Genomic DNA, 21,026 nt, shown 5'->3' with positions numbered 1-21,026 from the left:
CACGCCACTTTTGATATCATCTTATATCAAACCTATTTAAAAACTAACACTTGAACAGCATTACTAAAAAACTGATAGAAGCCAGCTTTGCCGAAAAATATATTTGAAGTGTATGTTTAAATGGACTGGGCAGGGTTTATGACCTATACTGCAGCTGGCCACCAAATAATTTCCGCTTCACCTTTCAAGACGTGTACGGAACGCCCGGTCAGATATTACAACTACAAGATAAAGTATTCGGCTATTAGTCTAATAAAAATATTTAAACAAATACTTTTTTCTTCAAATGTTTTTTATTAAAAATAACTATTATAAAAGCAATAAGGCACTCAAGGCAGCTCATTGTGACAAACAAAGCCATTACGCCATAGCTTTAACATAAAACACCTGTAAAACAACATTTTGATTTATAAAATATCTCTCTGTCAAGTTTCTTACAAAATCAGTTTCATAAACAAAGACAAATATTAAATCCCTGTGATGGACTGACCATCTATCCAGGGTGTACCCTTCATTGCAGCTCTCCTTGGAGAATAGATGAATGAACAAAAATGTAATAACTATTTAAAATAATAAGACTGAAACAAATCTTTTTTGTTAGATTTTTTAAACAAGTTATTACGTTGTCAATTTTAGAGTAAAAGAATGAGTTACAGTAATATAGAAACTCAAGCATTACGTTGAACAATAGTTCAAAACAGACAGTATTACATTTCTATGGCAACAAACCACCTGACCTTCCAAGGTACTGCAATTTCCTCTTTCAATTCCCATTCAATGAAATGCTTGTATCACTTCTTCATTTTTGTACCTTGAACTATTTTCTGACCTTCGTTTTCATAGGGGACCCTTTCCAAAGTAAAGAGAACACATTTAAATATTATTTTTTTAAATGCCATCGCTACACTTTCAAATCTGCCTATTCATAGTATTTGACTATTTTCCAGACTCCTTCAGCTCTCCTCGAATCTTTTCACCTCCCTTTTTCTATTCCCTCATGTGCTGGACGTAATCCTCTTCCTCCCCCGCCTGCTCGTAGGCAGCGTTGATGTTTCTCCTCCTGCGATCTCTAATCCCGGTCCTCTCCGGTCCTGGTGAACCCTGGGAGTCTGCATCTGTGTTCCTGTCCTCCTCAACCAAATTTCTCTCCTCCTCTTCTCTCTCGTCATCCTCGGCATCGCTCAGATCTGTGTCGGATTCGTCTGAGTTTTCTTCCTCAAGGTATCTGTAACCTTTGACCTTTGTGAAACAGGACGTTGGTAAAGAAAGTGTTAAAAGATTGCACAAACGCATGTGTTATGTTGAAAGACTCAAAGGTTGGCTTTTTTCTTTAGCAAGCACAATGAAGTACCTTATGTCGTGGCCGAGGAATCTTTGGCAACCTGAATGGAATTTTCGACGTTAAGCGACGCTCCATCTGCACGTAGCAGAAAGACGCCACCATGAGAGCCAACAGCAGGATTCCAAGTTTGGCCTTTAAAAAGGATACCAAAGAGAAAGTATAGCCTTGATTGTAATATATAACTTCACAATTTATTTTCTCCAATATTCGCAAACTCCAACACAATGACTTCAATCCGATTATATAGAGTATTAGGGCTTTACCCTCATGGGCATCGCAGACCACAGGTAGACGATGAAAATGGCAACGGCCTGCCACCAGTGATAGATCGTATAAATGAAGTCTAGTCGCTCTTTATCCTCATAGAGCATCCCCAGCAGAACTACAAACAGAAACACACTGTTTACGTTATATGAGTAATGTGATTGTTATCTAGCTCACACAGAATATGTCTTAAGGGATCATTTCTGTTCTTCAGAGGTACTCTCTGTGAATTGGGCCCAGCTGCTCTTTTCAAATACCTAGTGTAATAGTCTGCCTACCCAACATCAGAGGCTTTTTGTTGCCATGTTGCCTTTGCAATAAACTAAATAAGTATCAGGCACAGGAAATAATTTTTTTACTGGAAATAAATTAAACTCTACTAGGACTATAACTACACTTAAAAAATATTTGAGTTATAGTTTAAAAATATATTTTTAAATTAAAACAATGCATTGCAACAAATTTAGTTGAAAGAATTATCCAAGACAAGGACATTGCCGTTAACGAAAACTTAGAATTTCTGTTCAATGGAAACTAATTAAATATAGGCCTAAATAATAAAATGTTAAATATTTATAAACTTGAACTAAACGAAATGGGAAAAAGTTGCTTGTGCAATAAACCAAAATAAGTTTGACGCACTATAATTATTTACTGAAAATATATAAAAACTAAACTAACACTGTAACTAAAAGAAAAACATATTTGTTGTTAAAATATATAGTGTTTAATTTAACAATATTAAAATACATTTATATATATATATATATATATATATATATATATATACACATACAGTACACACACACACACACACACACATATATATATATATATATATATATATATATATATATAAATATAAAACTCTGTATATATATCCAAAATGATATAACTCAGTTATTCAAGTTTTTAAAAAATCATGTTTTTTATTATGTTATCATGTTTTTATTGTTTTATTGTGTTAGTTAGCTGTATTTATTTAGTTATTATGGCTTAAACCAAGATAAGCCAACTACAGTTTGATTGATATTGGAACGCACAATAAAAAAATATATAAATGTATTTCAACGAACACACAAAAAATGAAATGAAAACAAAATATAGTATTTAATAAAAAATATCATTACAAACAGTTAGTTCATTGTAACTATTATTTTACCCAATATCAGGGAGTGATGTTTTTTCCTATTATAATATTTTCTGTGACGCATGATGTGTTTGGAAAGTTGATTCCTCTGTGATACACAGGTGCAACTGAATTTGTCTGGCACATAACTTTTCAAATGTACTCTATGAGCAGGCCCACACAGAAATCTGAGTGCATCATACTCTGCAGATTTCCAAAGAATTTAACTCCTTGTGTGTTTTTGCTTCCTGCCACTGCAGTTTTACTGCACTATTTAACCATCTTTTCATCCAGATTCATTCTTGGTCTGCTGATAGGTTTCCTGACGGTGCCTCAGGATGCAGCTGCCTCGATATTTAACGGCTTGCTAGGTTTTAGTACAGATCTAGTATGCATACTGTAAATAGCATTTGTACTCACTGCTCACTCCTGTCTTGTTAAGAGCCGTGCCCAGACCCCAGAGGGCAATGAGGACCAGCAGGTATGGAAGATATTCAGGGTGTTTAGGCTGGGGCGACCAGCACATAAGGGCTATTAGAAGGACGAAGTGCACGAAGGCCCCTGCAAGGAGAATAAACGGCCTGGGCAAGCGCAGCATGGTCAGGGCCAGGGCCGAACAGATGGAGGATGACAAACCATACACCATAACTAACAACCACAGCTTCTCCATCCCCACAACACACACGCCATATGACTGCAGATATGATAATGTGGGAGAATATAGAGATGGAAACAAGAAAAACAAGACAGAAAATTGGTTTAGAAAATGAGTAATTGTCAGATGTCACATTAATTCCTTAATTAACCTCAATAAGAGACAAGCTGGTCTATTTGCAGCATCTTGCTGACTTGTAGGTGGTTAAATTGCAACAAGGCTAAATGTTTGACAGTGAAAGATGACTTAAATAATCGCGCTTTTAACAGAACACAGCAATATCGCACAGAGCTGTTAGAGTCCTTTTTCTCTCACCAGAATGAGACCCTTGACGGCGAAGAGCACCTCGAAGCCGGAGTAGACGAAGAATGGGCAGAGCAGACGGATGCGGTAGTCTCGTAAGTGCTTGAAGGGCAACTGAAAGATGTTTCCCCAGCCGATGCTACGCAGGTCGATCTCCTCCGTGGGCCGGTACGCAGCTCCGCACAACGCAAGGAACTGCGTGAGGAACAGATAGTTCACATCTTTACTAATTCTTCACTATCGATACGATACAATACAATTTTATTTGTAAAGCACATTTAAAACAACCAAGGTTAGCCAAAGTGCTGGACACTAATAATTTCAAACAAATTATAAACACATGACATGAGTACAAAACACAAGTTAAACAAGTGACAACTGGAGGATTAAAATGCAGAATATAAACTCTCAGGCTGGTTTAAAAGCGAGTTTTGAGTCGTGATTTAAAAATGTCAAGGCTGGGAGCTACTCAACCTAGGGGCCATGATTGAGAATGCTCGATCTCCCCTATTTTTAAGTCCTGTTCTAGGGACAAATTAGAATAGTTGGTCAGCAGACCTTAATGACCTCAGGGGAGTATGCGTCTTCAGTAGATCATCTATGTAAGCTGGGGCTTGACCATGAAGAGATTTAAAAACAAACAATAAAATCTTAATTCGATAAACAATCATGGTTTCCTACTGCTTTTGGTTTAAATGAAACGAGTGAATAAAGGTACTGTAAATTATGGTGATAATCAAGGTAAAATGTCCGAATAGAATCAAACGAAGGAACTATATTCCTTTTCAGGTTTGATACTGAAAAGGATGTGGATGATGATGCTGGTCTTACGATGATCATGGCGAGGAAGGCTGCTCCCATGAGAACGCTCTCCACCTCGATGAGCAGCAGAGAGCGAGGCAGACTGTGCAATACAGTCTTATTAAAATTCTGTATCACTCCCTTCCCTTCGGCTCCTGGATAGACCAGAGGGAGAGAAAAATCAATGTTTACTTCAGTTCTAAAAAGAACTGTTTTTACCAAAATCCATAATTAACGCATAAAGCAAGTACGTAAGCCATCATTCAATATTTGGGCAGAGGGATCAAGGGGCTTTTTGAAGACACTTTGAATTCAAGATTATTTGGTGACCCAAACAAAATGACAAATGACTACGGGGTGAAACATAGTGTATATTTGTTCAGTTTCCTTTAGCATGCCATGTCCATATTAGATAATTTTTTATGAAATTTTCTATTTCAAAAGCACATAGTTTTTTTGAGGGATTTCTACATAAAAAAGTAATCCACTGTAAAACTTGGAATAAGTATATGTCTTCATTCCTACTACAGCCCTGACATGAAGTTATGGACTTTTTTCTGTGAGTTTACTTTTCCACCATTCAATATGGCAAGTGGGCGGCCGTCCACATTTAGCAGTGCTGCTGTTGATCTGGCGTAATTGACTTGATTTGCAATTCCAGATCCTGGTTTAATAACATTCCCGTCATCTCTGCTGAGTGGCAGGAAGCGCCAGACGCAGCCAAATACTGACGAGCAGATGTACTGCTGCTTCGATCTGCAGGAAGTCAGAGGTGTGATTCTTGCCTCCAATCCAACTGACTGTAAATCGTCTTGATACTTTTGCTATTGAAAGGTAACTTGTTGTAAATAAACATGACCGTTTTGAGATTTTGTTATCGAATGCATTGAACATACTGAAAAGTCTAGCTGAGGAATTCTTTGTGCAGACATTTGGATGGGATTGTTTTTCTATGCCTGTCCAATGTGTCAATATTATCTATTTTTGTTATTGTCTATACTTATTTATTGGGGGGGTGGTGGGATTACAAGTTCGCCTAACATAGGAACAGCTCTTGAGGTGTTATATTGTTCATTCACAGTCTCTCTCGCTCTATCTGTGTTGATATATATATATATATACAATGGTGGAAATAAATATTTGATCTGGAATCTGAACGTGCAAAAAAATTGCCTTGAGAAAGTAGGCTGTTGGTCATAGATATCAATTCATTAGCATCTGTTTCTATGGGCCGCTATATGTAAGTCATTACCATAGCTTAACTACACATCCTGGTTAAATTGTAGTTAATATAATGAAACTATGGTTAATTTTTGGCTCCTGTGCTTTTACAAGTTAACATATGCACATTTCTGAAAATGCACATAGGAATTAACAAGAGGAATTGAAACTTTAGTTTCAAGTATCCGATTCCTATTCCTATAGATTCTGATCCGATTCATAGTCTTTCGATTCCGATTCTCAAACGATTCCAGTTTTCCATACCCAGCCCTAATAATTATGAAAACATAGTTGTTGTTGTTGTGTAACCTCAAACATTATATCTCCTACACTAACACATGACAACAACGTAACGGTATCACATTTTCAGGATACGTATTGTTGTGGCATTCTAGAAAACTGTGAGTGACATCAGTGGACCGTTCCAAGATGGGGGAAGCATCTACGTGCGTGGAGAGCTTGAATGCGGCATCTGGTTTTGATATCTATGGCTTTCTATGCCTAACAAGAAACAGGTTTGTTTAAACGCTCTATATTGGCTTACCTAGTTATACATAGATACCAAATTTGAGTAGGTAATTCCCAAAGAGCAGCAGCGAGTGAAGTTTGTAGGTGCGTATCCGGCCATTTTTGTTGGTGATCTTGTTGCATCCACTCACAAAAATGAAGTTTTGAAATATTTTTATCCATTGAAAAATATATATATATTTATAAAAATAAATATAATAAATATAAAATGTAATATTTTTGTTAAACATTACCTGGTACTGCATATATTATGGATGAATTGAGTTATGCATACATTTCTCTAAACTATAAGGAGATTGAAACAAATGTGCATCACATCTGTATTGAAAGATGTTGAAAAAAAATTGACTGTTTTTACTTTGTTACTGATTTTACACGTACCAAATCGGAAAGAAAGGGGATATGAAAACCGACACTATGGAAATATTATACTGTGCACCTGTCACCTGGCCCCCTACTCATAAACCAATAAAATATCAAGAGTAGAAAGTTAAAATGAGAATGAGAAAGTCTTTTACCACACTCTGTGACTTTGGACAGTGTGTGTTGGTATTCACTCAGATAGTTATTGAGAAACAGAATCATGGGGAACTCGGCAAACACGAAACTCAGCTGCGGAGAGAGAGAGAGAGAGAGAGAGAGAGAGAGAGAGAGAGAGAGAGAGAGAGAGAGAGAAGAGCAAAGAGAGAGAATTGTGAAAATTCTATAAATAACTGTGTCAATGTACAAACCCACATATGCAGGCTGCATTTGACACAAACACATACGAGGCTTTGAATCCATATAAATTATCCAGATCTGATGACAACAACAAAAACAACCAAATCACACATTTAATCAAACTATAATTTGATTAAATTAGTAATTTATTTATCGATGCTGTTACATTGTCACCCTTAAGAAAAGGCCTGAACTTGTCAACTCACATGAAAGAAGATGTAGAAGACAGAATGGAAAACGATAATGTAAGTATGGAAGGCTCCTTTGGGGGGCTTCTTCTGCTCCTGGACATGTTCCTCCTTATAGTTCGAATACTCATAGTACTGCTGGGCCATTCTGACACACATAGAAGGAGGTGGGCATAGTTAAGCAGAATCAGTCAAAACGTTAGTGTTAACAGCTGTATAAGTGATAAGTGAGGTTTCACCAAACTTTCCACTTATTTTATTTTGGACGAAAAGGTTGCCGGCAGCAGAATAAAATATTCCCAAACAACACAGCAATATATTTACACAACACGTGCTGCTACATGATGATTCAAATTGAGCATAATGACACCAAGGAACTAAAATGTCACAGAATGACCCTCTTCTTTCAGAACAGCTAGTTTTCCTCAAAATGCAGGATATTGCACAGTTCGTCAGTGCACAAAATTGAAAACCCTCTGGAGGACCTGAGATGCCACAGATGCCATTTTGCAATGCAACCGTGAATATGTACAGCAGTATTTGCAAATCAGTTGGAGTTAGTTACCTCAAATGTTTAAAGGCATGAGCAAAATTCATCAGATTGTACAGAAAAACACTTTTGGTTATTACATTTTTATAATTATTTTAAGTATTGGCCATAAAAGAGCATTTGGTGTGTTTCTGGTGTATTCCTGCTTTTGGAGACAACCGGAACAGTTTGTAATTGTGAAATGTTTTGTAAAAATGTTCTTGTTGCTATTTGGTAGAATTTTGCTACTGACTCTTCTGCGTATTGCCAAAAACAAATCAGCCTGTTTGGAGCTCCGCCTCATGCTGTTTTGCAAACTCATAATATATTTGTTTATTGTCAAGACTTGTTGTACAGATGACAAATTATGCTAATTAGAAATATGTCTCAGCTATGCAGCCACAGCTAAAATTTGTGTTTTAATACAGCAATGTTAACATGTTTATATAGGATGTTGAAACCAACAATAAAAACATATGAATCACTCGCTAAATATCCTTAAACATTGTTTGTGTCTTTTTTAAGTTAAGGAGTGTTAAAGTCCCTGTGAACTGGAAGTTGCGATAGTTTTTACTTCCATATTTTGACATAAACGGAAGTTCAAATAAAGAAATTGTGCATCTTTTTTTTGCGATTTGATTGGATGTATAAAAACAGCCCTTGCACTTAGAAATGTAACCAGCAGCAGGCTGACACTTGAAGGGGAGGAGTTTAAGCATAATCCGCCAAAGCCGTCTAACATACGTCATTCAAGAGAGAGAGTCACTACAGGACGGAAATGCATTTTCAGATTTTAACTGAAGATTATTATGGCAGGCAAAATTTTAAAAAGAGAATGACTCACATTGATAAACTATTTACAATAAACGCTGCAATATTATTTTATGAAAAAATAGGCATCGTTATTTTCATTTCACTGGGACTTTAATTATAAATAGTAAATCTATGTTTTATTGAATGAAACATTTAATTTGTTGTACACTGAAACATCCTCACCTAGTGATGTAGTTTCCTAAGGATGCCCACAGCGGAACTATGACGACACCAATGGCCACAGCGGATGGTACCAAAGTGTAGTATCTCTCCCAGTAATTAGTTGAAACAAAGAGTGCGTAGATTCCGGATGCAAGGAACATCATCCATTTGGTACCCAGAAATCTGAGCAGGAAGTCAAGAAATACAAAAGAGCTTTTTTTAAACATCTATCTCCAGTATTTAACACCATTAGTGTGAAATGACCTCTGATGCCACAACTACTCTACTACTCTAATCTAGCATAAAGTTGACAAAAGTGAAGCGTGCTGATATTGCTTTCAAATAAATAAATAGACATGTTAAATAAGCAAAAGGAAATCATGAAATTTCTGACAATCTGTCGGATTGAAAAACAGAAATCATCAATGTTACCTGATAAGTACAGGTGTGTAAAGCAGGCCGATGATAGGTGTGACGTTGATTCCCATAAGCATTTTATTATCGATATCCTCCAGCCCCAACGTACCATACTTCACCTCTCTGTAGGTCTCATCATAATGCAGAATCAACTGCATCTGCAACAGACCTGCAGAACATAACACTCCATGAAGAAACAGACACAACACTATACAAACCTCCTTTTGTTTCTGGCAAGTTGCGAGATGTCCCACATTTGTCATCTGTTTGGTATTGGCAGATGAGACATGTTTGTGTCTGCCAATGAACTTGCTAAAATTACCAGCACCAGTCAAGAATGCCATTCAAAAAACATGTCATGCTGTTTGGCGCGGCACAGACGCAGACATCACGTTACTGAAACCTATTGAAATCATTCATCACGACAGTACGTCATAAGTAGTCACACTCTTATAAGATGTCACATATTCAGCGGATCTTTTTAGAAAAGAGCACGCAGATTAAGTATGAGGTCATCGAGGGACTGAATCATATGAGGAGCCTGTGACGTGTAATGCGTAATAGTGCCACTGACCCATGTAAACACTGTAAATTATCATTCCTCCGCAACTGGCCCCCACCACATTCTTCACTACACCCAGCCTCTTCCGTCTGTAGTACTTGCGTTCCTCCTCCTCCTCATCATAGTCAGGATGTGGGCCGAGAAACTCCTCCACCTGCCAGAGGAAGAAAGTGTAGTTTAATCCAAATATCTCAAACCACATTGACATCTGGGATTTTAGATTTTTTCTTTAAGGCTTAAAATAAATGTGAAACATTTAAAAGTTGTGAAATATATTTTTGTGGCAACCTTCTAATCCAAATGGCTGCGCTCAATATATAATTTGTCATGAAACGTGTAAACGTATTACATGTATTAGAATATGTTTTAGAAAACGAATAATAAACTAAAGTAACTACGGGATTTTTGTTGTAACAAAACATTGAACTATCACACATGACATTTCAGCTAAATAAATACACGTCACAAAAGTTTTTTTGCTACCTGTCCCTGTATGTTTCCTTCATGTCCGGGTAACCGCAGCTCATTCTCTCTACCAGCAAGGGGGGCGCCGTTCATTTCGGCCTCCCTGTAAACGTTATCGTCGGCGATCACAGCTGCCATCTGGTGGCCGCGATACTTACTACCTACAAAATGAATGTCAATATTTAACACAAAATAAAAATATCTTACATGAAACACGAGTGACAGCAAAGTAGAGAGAGAGAGAGTTAGCCGTGGGGTGATGTTGGGGCTGTAACGTCCATGCAATATGAATGTTACAACAATTGAATTATAATAATGTTGCTCAAGAAAAGTTTCGTCGATAAGGTTAATTTACAGCATTTGTTGAGATTGGTTTAATGTCAGCGTTGTAATACACATAGACGTAACGTTAACTGAAGTTGTGCGTGAAATGAAACGTGTGACGAATGAAGCCAACATGAAACATTTACTAAGAACAAATATAACTCACCGATCAGATGAGAACACGACGAACGTCGCAAACGCTGCAAATAACGTTTGAAGTTAAAACTCAAGGTAGAAAAACTTAATCCGAGTTCGTGCAAATACAGAAATATCCTCTTCTAATGCCGCGTGTAGTTTTTATTAAGAACACAGAGAAGGAAATGAAAATTTCCTAGTTCCCGTTTTTCTTAAAGGTGTATCGCATTGAAATGCGGTTAATTTACATACTGTATGACAAAAGCCTTGGAATGCATAATGTGTTTGTGACATTAAGTGTAACATCCTTTGACATCCTAAGCAAAAATGAAACATCCTAAGACTTCTTGAACTTATGCCTCGTATTCTTGAGAGACTCTCGAAAGTCTATGGAAAAAAATGGGGCGTGTAACCATGCATATCCTTAAAGGAATAGTTCACCCAGAAGTGTTACTGCTTTATTTTTTGTGGGACACTATAAGACACCAGTGTCAAAGGAGTTTTGAGTTGTTCACCATCAACAAAAAAACGCCCTCTTGTCATTTCAAAGCTGTGTGACTTTCTTCTGCAGAACACAAAAGAAGATATCTTGAAGAATGTTGATAATCTAACTGTGACATGCATTGGTTTTGTGTCTATAGAATTAAAGTCAATGGGTACTGCCATCGTTCTGAATAGTCTTCAAGATACCTCTTCTATGTTGTGCAGTGCAGAAGAAAGTAGGTAACACAGCTTTGAAATGACAAAAGGGTGAATAAATAATGAAAGAATTTTTGGGGATCTATCCCTTTAAACCATTTATTCAGACAAGCTACAGAATTTGAAAGTTGGACAATAAGAGGGCCTGGTGGGTTTAGTGTCCACCAGACATGAAATAATCAGACACATTTCCGTGTGTTTCCTTAACATGTTCCTGTATTCAAAAGCAACTGGACAAAACACAAAAGAATAGAACAAACTATTTTTTATCTTGACAACCCTTTGAGTTTTGTTTCGCTTCTGATGTACTTTCTGCACTAATTCAGTAAAAGCATTTCTAAGCAGAGCATTTTAAAGCGTAAATAACTCCAGTGACTAATGGGATCTTATAGAACCAAGTACTGCAAAACAGGCAAAACATCAAGAATGGACGCAATGGTAACAAATGACTGAACTGTTGACTTGGCTAACCTATTCTCTAATCTACTATGGGGTGGTTTCCCGCACAGGGTTTAAGACGAGTCCTAGACTAAAGTAAATGTTAGATCCGTCTAAATTGAAAACTGCTAACCTTGCACTGAAACATCTTCAAATACATCAGTGCCACTCAAAATGCACACAAGTAATGTTGTTTTGTAAGGCATTAAAAACTACTTAAATGTCTTCATTTCGCTAAGGCCTAGCCCTGTTTTAAACTAATCCCTGTGCAGGATTGTTTTCTAGAATAAGACATTAAACCAATACAAATCAGTAATTAAACAGCACAATACGTGTTTTAATATTGTAGAACACATGGGTATGTTTTTGCAAAATGATATCAGAAATACAATGTCAACACAAAAAACATCCACAATTACAATAATAACAGGGATACACAATATAACAACACTTCATAAATCGCCCCACGCAGATAAGGTTTTTTTCCTGTGATGTCAATAATGTTTATGCCAATGCTGCAGATTCCACTGCAGACTCTGAAAGTCTGAACCTTTCACCAGTATCTCTTGGTGAATCACCTGACAGAATATTATTTGTTGTAATATTATTGTCCCTCCCCCCAAACCATCCACAGTTTTCGAGATTCACTGGTGGAGTCCATACCGGGCCTAACTGGTGCTGGAGGCAGCCTTTCTCATCACCTCCTCATCCTGCACTGAGAGCTCGGTAAGCTTCCGGCCAAGTCTCTCATGCAAGTCCAAGTACTTGGCGACGCAGCGGTCCAAACATACAGCCTCTCCCTTTGAGAGTTCTGCTTCCTTGTAGTGAGGAGGAACGCATTTTCTGTGACATGCATTGGTCATCCTGTGGGGTGCAAAAGCAAACAGGTTACATGATAAATGTGTAATTACTTTCCTATAACTAAAAATATACAAATACCCCTTACATTTAAAATCTATATTTCATGATCTTCATTATATTTTAAAATAAAAAAGTCAAATATTAATTTCTTCTTTAAAAACAGATTGTGACAGATTAGTTTGATAGTTTGTTAGTGTATAATTTTAAACACTACATACAACAAGGTTTAATACACATGCAGGGCTTTTATAGCTTTTAGGCTGCAATGTTGTTCTTTCAAGTATTTAATAATAAATAACTTATAAAACTATATAAGAGCAAAATAACTTTGTACAATACCATGCACTTTCATAATTGCAAGACACATTAAGCATCCCTTTAAAACAAGTTACATGATTAGGGCAATGTTGTAAAAGTTGTTATAATTATTTTAATGTGAGATTGTCATAAAGTAACATTTTAGATTAAGATATAATCTTTTAAAAAAGTACTATGGCAGCACTACGGTAAAATGTATGGGACTTGAAATAAACAATGTTGCTGCTTCTGAATAATTATTTTATTCAGTTACCTACTCTGACAGTAGCCATGACAGAATTATTATTAATTATATATGAACACTGTTTGCCCATATACAGGACGTTTTAAAAGAAATGCACTAAAATTGAGGGAAGCAAACGTACAGTAGCTGTAGTACATATTATTACCTTCTGGATTTTCATTGATATGTCAAACAAGATCAACTGACAATAAATGGCTTCTCTCACGAAGATAACAACCTAGCAAATAATATATATTTCCATTATAATACGACGTAATACATTTTGTTTGACCAAGGCCTATGCAGATTATTCAAGAATACAACGAGATGCTAAGACGCCTAGCTTCCTTTTATAAACTGACTGTAGTCAAATCTTTCACTATGATGATGAACGTAGTATATTTGACTATGTCCAAATAAACATTTTCTACGTCATATGCCATGGATCTGGTGCATGCGTACATACGACAAGGTAAATAATCATATTCTGCATACCGGTTATACATATCAGCCATCATTTCAACCTCAAGCTCGGCGGCGAGCTGCTGCGCTTTCATGGGGTCCATATCTTTAAATGACCTTTCCGTTCACCCACACTCGATTCCCGCCGATCAGTCTTTGGGTCCTGTTCAACACAAACCCCTTGACAGCCTTGCTTAACCTTCAGCGTCTGTGCCTGCCTGTCCCGACCGGAGGAAGAACCCACGTGGATCCTTTCCATCCAGTGTTGTAATTGTCACTTCCGCTGACAATAAAGTTTTCTATTCAAATACACCGAGTCGCCCATATGCAACTATAAACAAATGAAATTACATTCAACCCCAACAATCAACAATTTTAAACTAAAATTGCGTATTTTTAAATTATTTCAAAATTATTTCAATATATATTAATCATTTTAAAGATTTAGTTGTTGCCGTATTTTTCATTATTTATTTATAAATAACGTCTTTTTCCGAAAGGCAACACAAAATAAGTATTGCTTAATTAACACTTAATTGAAAATGTATTACAATTATAAATTACAATAATGTAACAAAATTGAATAATAGTCCGACCCAAAATAAGCACACATGCATGTACAGTATGAACTTGTGTAGACATACACAAACTTTATTATTTACATTATTTTAATAATAATAGATTCCATATATACAGAAATATTCAACATTTCTATTCAAGCAAAACAAATATCTGACTGACAAAACCAATTCTTATTGCTTCATTGTTGGAACCTCAAAGTGGTTAAATATCTACATGTTAAAGATCCTCTTTGTCAGTGTCCTCTCCTGTGACATCTACCTCTTCCTCTTCCGTAATATCCATCTCAACATCTTGATCCTGTAGATCCTCAATGGGCAGAGTGATGGTCTGTGCAGCTGCCAACAGCAATAATGGAGAGTTATTGAACAGAGAGTGCTCAAGAACATCAACTTCAATCACTTCTTCATCTGAGCTGGACACAGCGATCTGCAATGTTGAATGGTCTTCAGTGACATGTGACTGGTTAGATGGGCCATTTCTTACTATTACTTGTGTGCCTCTCAGTGTCATGGCTATAAAGACAAAACAGACATTGCTCAACAGAGGCTACATTGATTGTTTTATTAAATAATGCCAAAAAAAGTAAATTTATCATTGTAAATTTAGGGATTTTACCTGCATTTGACAAATTATCTGTCATCCTTCCACCTGCAGTGTGTCCTGTACTCAACTCGTCTTCTTCCAAAAGGGTGTCAGAACTGTACTGGCCCCCGTCCAAATCAGTATCACCACTTTTCTTATTTTTTACATCATAAGCACATCGAGCAATTTCCTCAACTGCTTTATCATCGAAGAAACTGAAATTCAGATGACCATTCTCAATAGTTTCTTTTATTGGTTGGACCACTTTGCATCTCACTAAATCCTCCTCATTATTCTCAAGAAAATCTTGCTTATAAGAAACCGCAGCTTCTGGTTTGTTCTCAATATTGTCAGCTTCAGGATTTATACAGACACTGGTGTGCATCTCTTGCATATCCCTTGTCATGTCAATTCTCTCCATCACTTCTGGTTTATTTTTATTAGTGTTGCTGCCTGTCTCTGTGGGCGACATGACATGATCAACATCTGTAACATCCTTTGCTAAGTCCTTAGATGTCAAAGGGGTGAAATACATTTCCATCACATTTTGGAAATCACACTGAAAAACAGTAGCTCTTCTACCCGAGTTCTCCTCAACAGCAGGTATTCCTCCCTTTTCAACTGTACGATGCACAATTTGTGACGTGTTGCTGTGTGACATCTGTAACCTCATCTGGTTATCCAATGCATCCAGTTCTTCCCTATTTTCCACCACTGACATCCCCATTTTGTTCTCTCCACAAACACCACCACCACTGATATATTCACTGTCGTTCACTAAGTTACCACACTCTCCACTTTTCTCCAAGGGTCCTTGGAGCCTCTGAGGCGAACAGGTTGTGTCTTGCGGGTTTGCTTTTAGCTGCCGACTGAGTGAACTTCTACAAGCATTACCGGTCTTATGAACATTTTTATCAATAATACTAGGTCTCTTTGCTTGACCAGAATATTCATCTTGTTTGAGCACAGTTCGGCGCATTTTCTTTGCATTGTTACATTTTTGCTGGATTATTGCAGCATGTTTTTTGGATTTGGGAGGTCTGCCACAACCTCTTTTTACGGTTTCTACAGAGACCTGCACTTTAGGTAAATCGGCTTCTTGTTCATGTTGTTTACTAGTTGTGTTCAGACACATTTTCTTAGTGTGAGGTAAACAATTATCTTGTTTTCTCTTTCCTCCTGAAACTGTTTTACTGTTTGTATTTAAAGGTGTGGACATTTGTTTGCCGACTCCACATGAGTTGGCGGTGTTCAATTGAATATTTCCGCACTTGGGATCTTTGATATTATCATCAGATTTAGACTTGGATTGCCTCACATGAGCCCAAAAATCCTGAGATTCTTTCAGCCTTTGAGATGCTAGATGTCTTCTGGTCATTCTCTGCTTTGGGAGCTCACCAATAATATTTGCCTGATCCACACTTGAGCCCTTTTCGGTTGATATATCATGGCGTGTCTTCAGTTCCTGTTTGTCAGGGTTTGACTGATCTTGGGAACCATAAGGGTCAAGCCATGGATGTGGACAAGAGCAATCGATCAATGAACCAAGAGAAAAGTCTAATTTCGAAGACAGAGGAAGGTTTTTTGATTTTGGGTCCTGCTTGTGTGTCTCAGAGAGCTCTTTTTGTGAGGGTTCTGATGGCACTTGTGTAGGAACATCGTCATCTGTTTTAAGCGGGGAAAGACATTTCCGCAGTCTGAAATCCAGCCTGTCTTCAGGTATGGGGGACATATTCAAGTCTGACATTTCACCTGTTTCAGAGATGGGGCCGTCTGGACCCACTGTTGTTTTTGTGGCTAACAAAAGGTCTTTTACAAGTGGGGCGACAGAGTCCATTTCCATTGTATCCAGATTTGTATCTTTGTTCATGTTGGAACGTGAAGCATGAAGTGATTGTCTGGCTGACTTAGCCGAAGAATTAGCTGTTTCAGGTCTCAACTGATTGTGAAACCTTGAGTTCTCGAGCTCTGAAAAACACAACTGTAGTCAGAGAAAAGAACCAAGACAAACCTATCATGATCTGTTTGTTTGAAGCAAGCATGTGCAGAGCATTATGAAAGCTCTCAAACAGTGACAATGAAAGAGATATTGTGAGAATGAACATCTGATATTTTCATTCTCTAAACAAATGTGAGTGGTGCAAAACAGACTGGCAAGATACCAGAACGATGTGGTGGTTGCCAGGGCATTTCAAATAAATAGGACAAGGGAACATTTTTTTTGCCCAAAATGACAATTCTTTCATCATTTATCATCCTCGTGTAAATCCAAACACACTCTATATCACAAGATAATTTTTTTTACAAAAGTATCAATCATGTCTATAACAAATTTTGCCTGACAAGTTAAGCCAAAATATAGGCTAATACTGTATACTGTTGTAGCAAGCAGTCATAATGAAAAATGTTTTACCTTCAAAACTCTGTTGTGGAGACCTGATTGGTGTTACCGTCTCTGTAAAACCAGATTCCCTGACCTCATCCTCACAGCCACGCACATAAGGGCAAAAACCTTGAGCGGAGGCCACACCTTTATCTTCCTGAAGAGGATCAAGCTGGTTGAGCTCATGTTCTTCAAAATTTTTGTCTAACGGCATCAAGGGCAGAAAGTTTAATCCCATCATGAACATATCCTCCAATAGCATTGCGATTTGTTCATCGGATTCATCTGCATGGGGAGGGCTCGAAGACAACGCTGGGAGATCCAGAACAGAAGGCATGGAACTGCGATTTGGAAGATGAGGACAGGGTTTCTTTGAAGACATGTGTGTGGAACAGTCAGACGGTGAAATGGGCAGATCAGTCGGTGGGGTGAGAGTTCCAAGACTTTGAGCATGAAGTACTCCGGACGGGCAGGTCTTTAATTAAAAATCAAGAGAAAAGAAGATTAGAGAAGGAATATCAGAAAACATATGTAACCCTGCCTGTGAAAACCCAAACTATGGTGTGATTACAAAAATCATACTTCTTATGTGGCAACTCAAACTTAGAATTTTGATGAGGTCCTTACCGGAGTTGGAGGTCCACATTCTTTTACTTCATCCGATTCTCTCTCTTCCTGGACGGACATGATGAGGTTGCTCTCCCAGCAGGCTCCTCTCCTTCTCAGTTTGATTTTTACTTTCAACTCGTCTAATTTTTGTTCACTTGTGGGATTTTGGGGCAAACTCACAGCCTGTAAAAGTTTACGGAAATCTTTGCCTGAAACATTTTTACTTCTTTCCATCACTTCAGGTTGGTTCAATTTGGCTTTTTCAACATTCAGGAGCTTTACCTGGCTTTGCTGCCAAGTTGAATTTTGAGTTTGTCCATCTCTCATTTTCCACCTTTTCTTTGCATTTGCTTTACTCTGGTTTGACGCTTCTGTCACGAAAGCGAGGGGTGGAACGGTGACATCACTGATCCAGTTAAAACCTCTAGATGAACTTGATTCATCAAATGACAAATCAGCCTCCAACACAGAAGTCCCTGGAGTATCACTATTATTTGCATTATAAAAAGTACTCTGTCTCTCCGAAGGCAGAGGTACGCTCACACTTTCCTTGGCCTTCATGCTCTCATTGGTCTGTACAGCAGCCTCCTTCAAGCATCTCCCAAGATCTTCAACTCCTCGTTCCACCCACACTCGCTTTTTCTCAATGAGGTTTTTAAGGCCAAGATTGTGGGCAGCAGCCATTACGTCCTCGTGTTCTCTCTGACTTTCTATTTCCATCTCCCCGGTGTATAGGAACCCAACCAGCTTCAGTAAGGCATAGGATCCTACAGCCTCAAGGCTTAGAAGCCTGTTCTTCCCCGCAGGTGGAGCAGGGGATGTGGACAGGATTCTCGAGAAGATGGGACTTAAAGCGGCTAACACACAGCTGTGAGCTGGAACACAGACACCTGAAGATGTGAATTGAAAATTAAAGGGTTTTCAAGCATCTAAAAACTGTGTGTAAGGAAAAACATGTCAAATAAAAGGTGTATGTAAAGCAACTAGTTCAGTTGCACAACAAACATTTGTCTGTTATTTTAAAAAAATAAAAACACTGAAGATATAGTTTACAAAACAATTTTTTTTTCATCCTTCACACATCCTCGTGTCATTACAAACATGCAAGACAAAACAACACTGGCCTCCATTGACACCCATTGTATGGATACAGAACCGCTAAGACATTTCTTTAACAAAAATTGTTGTGGTTGAAAGAAGGAATCATATACAGGTTTTTGAATAACGTGATGGTGAATAAAGGATGACAACATTTTCATGTTAAATGTCCCTTTAAAAAATTGGCCTGCAGTTATTCTTCAAAACTCTCTTTTTATAAAACGACACATACTCAAAGGCTGTCATGTCCACTATTATAAGTAGGGTCTTTATAAATCTTAGTTCTTACCCTCTGTTTGTAGAAGCGTGTCACAGAAAATGCTTCCCTGCTGCTGCTTCTGCAGTTCACCAAGCAGGAATAATGCAAAATCAGGCTGCTGATATTTCCACATGCTGCAAAATTAAGGCTGAAACTAAAACACGGTCACAAATCAGATTATTTTGTTTAAAATATGTCAGATAGACACACGAAAACACAGGAAGACTGTGACTGATAGTTCAGTTATAATTGAATGGCTAAATGTAGTGGTTCATCCCTACTGTCGATCGATCTAGGGTGGGTAAGTAAGTAGACAGACCACCAGCGATGCCAAATGTGATGTCTGTAAACAGAGCCTGACATCACGAAGATTATGACTTTTAAATTGGCGTTTTAATCCAACAAGTGCATCGTTCAAATCGTTCATATTATAACGTTACTCTAAAATCCAGTGAAAATAAAGAATTGTACAATACGCCAACAACGAAGACTGCAGGACACGCGAGGCCCGCATCTCATGAGCAGTTTCAACCAATTATAGAGACATCAAATCATAAAAGTCAATTCGTAGTCTATATTCTTTCATAATACAAAATGCTACTTACTTTACTGTGACTTCCAAGCGTCCAAAAGATTTAACAGATTCAATCCACATCAACTTTGGTCATACTGATTGAGATGTTGACACCCCCCGTGCAGGTTCAACGTACGAAACGTAGTGCAAGCGTAGCCATTCATGCGCTGTCGTTACACGCACGTACGCAGCAATATTTTACGTGTTGATGAACTGGGCCCGTATTCATGAAAAATCTTAGTGCAAAGAGTTGCTCCTAAAATTATAAGAAACTTCTTAGAAATGTGGGAGTTTACCCTTAAAGTTACAGAAAAGATCCCATAAGAAAAAGTAATTCATAAAGCATATTTACCCGAGTATTGCTTCTGTATGACGTATCGCTTTATTGCTCCCTGAACTCTCTGTAAGACACCTTGGATAAAAGCGTCTGCTAAATGTTCAAGAGCTCTCAAGGTCCAAAATTGTTAAAGGAGTTGCGTGGAGGTCTTTAATGGGCTTGGGGGTTTCTTTACCAGCAGAGAAAATGAACGAAACACGAAAAGTGAAAAGAAACGTGTTGCGATGCAAAACAATTTCTATATTACTTTTAAGGTTAATCTGATTTTTTATCATTTTTTGTGTGTTCAACTTGGTTTTGTTTTCTTGTACAGCTGCTTTGGTTCAATGCAATTTGTTAAAGCGATATTAATAAAATTAAACGACAGAGAGTTAAGAAGACACAAACACACTAGATCGTGCAGGGTTCATGTTTGTGACCGATTCTAGACACATAACATATCCAAGACAGCGCAGAAATGCCGTAGCGGCAGGAATAGAAGTAATTTAATAACAACATTAACGGAAACTGGAGACATCATAGATTATTTGTTTACAAATTACATCAATTACAGGAATTTATTGTTTCGCTATATATATCATTGCTTCGTAAATGAAACTCTATTGCAACATCTAAACCTACAACTTGCTTATTAGACCCCATAGCAACTAAATGATTAAAAGAGAGTTACTAACCATTGCAATTGAGCCCATTTATAACATTATCAATTCGTCAATTACTTTAGGCCATGTCCCGGGACCCTTTAAAATGGCCCTCAATAAGCCTCTTATCAAGATTACCAAATTTAGATTACCAAATTTAGACCCCAATGAACTAGGAAACTATAGACAAATTTCAAATCTCCCTTACCTGTCAAAAATACGAGAAAAAGTAGCGACCTCTTAGTTATGCTCTTTCTTACAAAATAATGACATAACAAAAAATTTAAGTCAGGCTTTAGACCACATCATAGTAGGCCTAATGAAACTGCGCTGGTTAAAATTACAAACGACCTGCTTATAGAATCAGATAAAGGTAACATCTCACTCCTAGTCCTGCTTGAC

At 37.6% G+C, this 21,026-nt stretch overlaps 3 protein-coding genes across 3 annotated transcripts; all 3 read right to left on the bottom strand.

Moving 5' to 3' along the window:
• Window positions 1-286: 286 nt before the first annotated feature.
• On the bottom strand, window positions 287-10,947 carry unc93b1 (unc-93 homolog B1, TLR signaling regulator). The gene is made up of 13 exons (XM_079462438.1): window positions 10,590-10,947; window positions 10,118-10,260; window positions 9,647-9,788; window positions 9,088-9,241; window positions 8,677-8,838; window positions 7,170-7,299; window positions 6,762-6,855; window positions 4,525-4,649; window positions 3,706-3,888; window positions 3,156-3,429; window positions 1,606-1,724; window positions 1,352-1,474; window positions 287-1,239 (listed from the first exon to the last, which is right to left on the bottom strand). The coding sequence occupies exons 2-13, from the start codon at window positions 10,235-10,237 to the stop codon at window positions 988-990; spliced, it is 1,878 nt and encodes a 625-aa protein (XP_079318564.1). The 5' UTR covers window positions 10,238-10,260; window positions 10,590-10,947; the 3' UTR covers window positions 287-987.
• A 402-nt stretch (window positions 10,948-11,349) lies between these two features.
• On the bottom strand, window positions 11,350-13,786 carry timm10 (translocase of inner mitochondrial membrane 10 homolog (yeast)). Its single transcript, XM_079462402.1, has 2 exons — window positions 13,593-13,786; window positions 11,350-12,559 (listed from the first exon to the last, which is right to left on the bottom strand). The coding sequence occupies exons 1-2, from the start codon at window positions 13,661-13,663 to the stop codon at window positions 12,364-12,366; spliced, it is 267 nt and encodes an 88-aa protein (XP_079318528.1). The 5' UTR covers window positions 13,664-13,786; the 3' UTR covers window positions 11,350-12,363.
• Window positions 13,787-14,178: 392 nt separating this feature from the next.
• Window positions 14,179-19,827, bottom strand: LOC306897332 (uncharacterized protein). Its single transcript, XM_079461957.1, has 6 exons — window positions 19,678-19,827; window positions 19,103-19,226; window positions 17,734-18,605; window positions 17,137-17,581; window positions 14,757-16,691; window positions 14,179-14,653 (listed from the first exon to the last, which is right to left on the bottom strand). The coding sequence occupies exons 2-6, from the start codon at window positions 19,203-19,205 to the stop codon at window positions 14,358-14,360; spliced, it is 3,651 nt and encodes a 1,216-aa protein (XP_079318083.1). The 5' UTR covers window positions 19,206-19,226; window positions 19,678-19,827; the 3' UTR covers window positions 14,179-14,357.
• Window positions 19,828-21,026: the final 1,199 nt, after the last annotated feature.

This window comes from Barbatula barbatula, assembly GCF_947034865.1.
Source record: "Barbatula barbatula genome assembly, chromosome: 8".
NCBI lineage: Eukaryota > Metazoa > Chordata > Actinopteri > Cypriniformes > Nemacheilidae > Barbatula > Barbatula barbatula.
Note: the sequence above shows the minus strand (reverse complement) of the source record. Positions and strands in the feature narration are given on the sequence as shown.

What these genes read in the sequence shown, in the direction of transcription:
- LOC306897332 (XM_079461957.1), bottom strand. Translation starts at nt 19,205, where the DNA reads ATGTGGAAATATCAGCAGCCTGATTTTGCATTATTCCTGCTTGGTGAA. An exon ending in TCCACAACAGAGTTTTGAAG is followed by an intron (nt 16,692 to 17,136) that starts GTAAAACATTTT and finishes TGTGTTTTTCAG; the next exon opens with AGCTCGAGAACTCAAGGTTT. An exon ending in AGATAATTTGTCAAATGCAG is followed by an intron (nt 14,654 to 14,756) that starts GTAAAATCCCTA and finishes TTGTCTTTATAG; the next exon opens with CCATGACACTGAGAGGCACA.
- timm10 (XM_079462402.1), bottom strand. Translation starts at nt 13,663, where the DNA reads ATGGACCCCATGAAAGCGCAGCAGCTCGCCGCCGAGCTTGAGGTTGAA. An exon ending in ATGGCTGATATGTATAACCG is followed by an intron (nt 12,560 to 13,592) that starts GTATGCAGAATA and finishes TGCACCCCACAG; the next exon opens with GATGACCAATGCATGTCACA.
- unc93b1 (XM_079462438.1), bottom strand. Translation starts at nt 10,237, where the DNA reads ATGGCAGCTGTGATCGCCGACGATAACGTTTACAGGGAGGCCGAAATG. An exon ending in TCTTCTACATCTTCTTTCAT is followed by an intron (nt 6,856 to 7,169) that starts GTGAGTTGACAA and finishes CTCTCTCCGCAG; the next exon opens with CTGAGTTTCGTGTTTGCCGA. An exon ending in TAACAAGACAGGAGTGAGCA is followed by an intron (nt 1,725 to 3,155) that starts GTGAGTACAAAT and finishes TTCTGTTTGTAG; the next exon opens with TTCTGCTGGGGATGCTCTAT.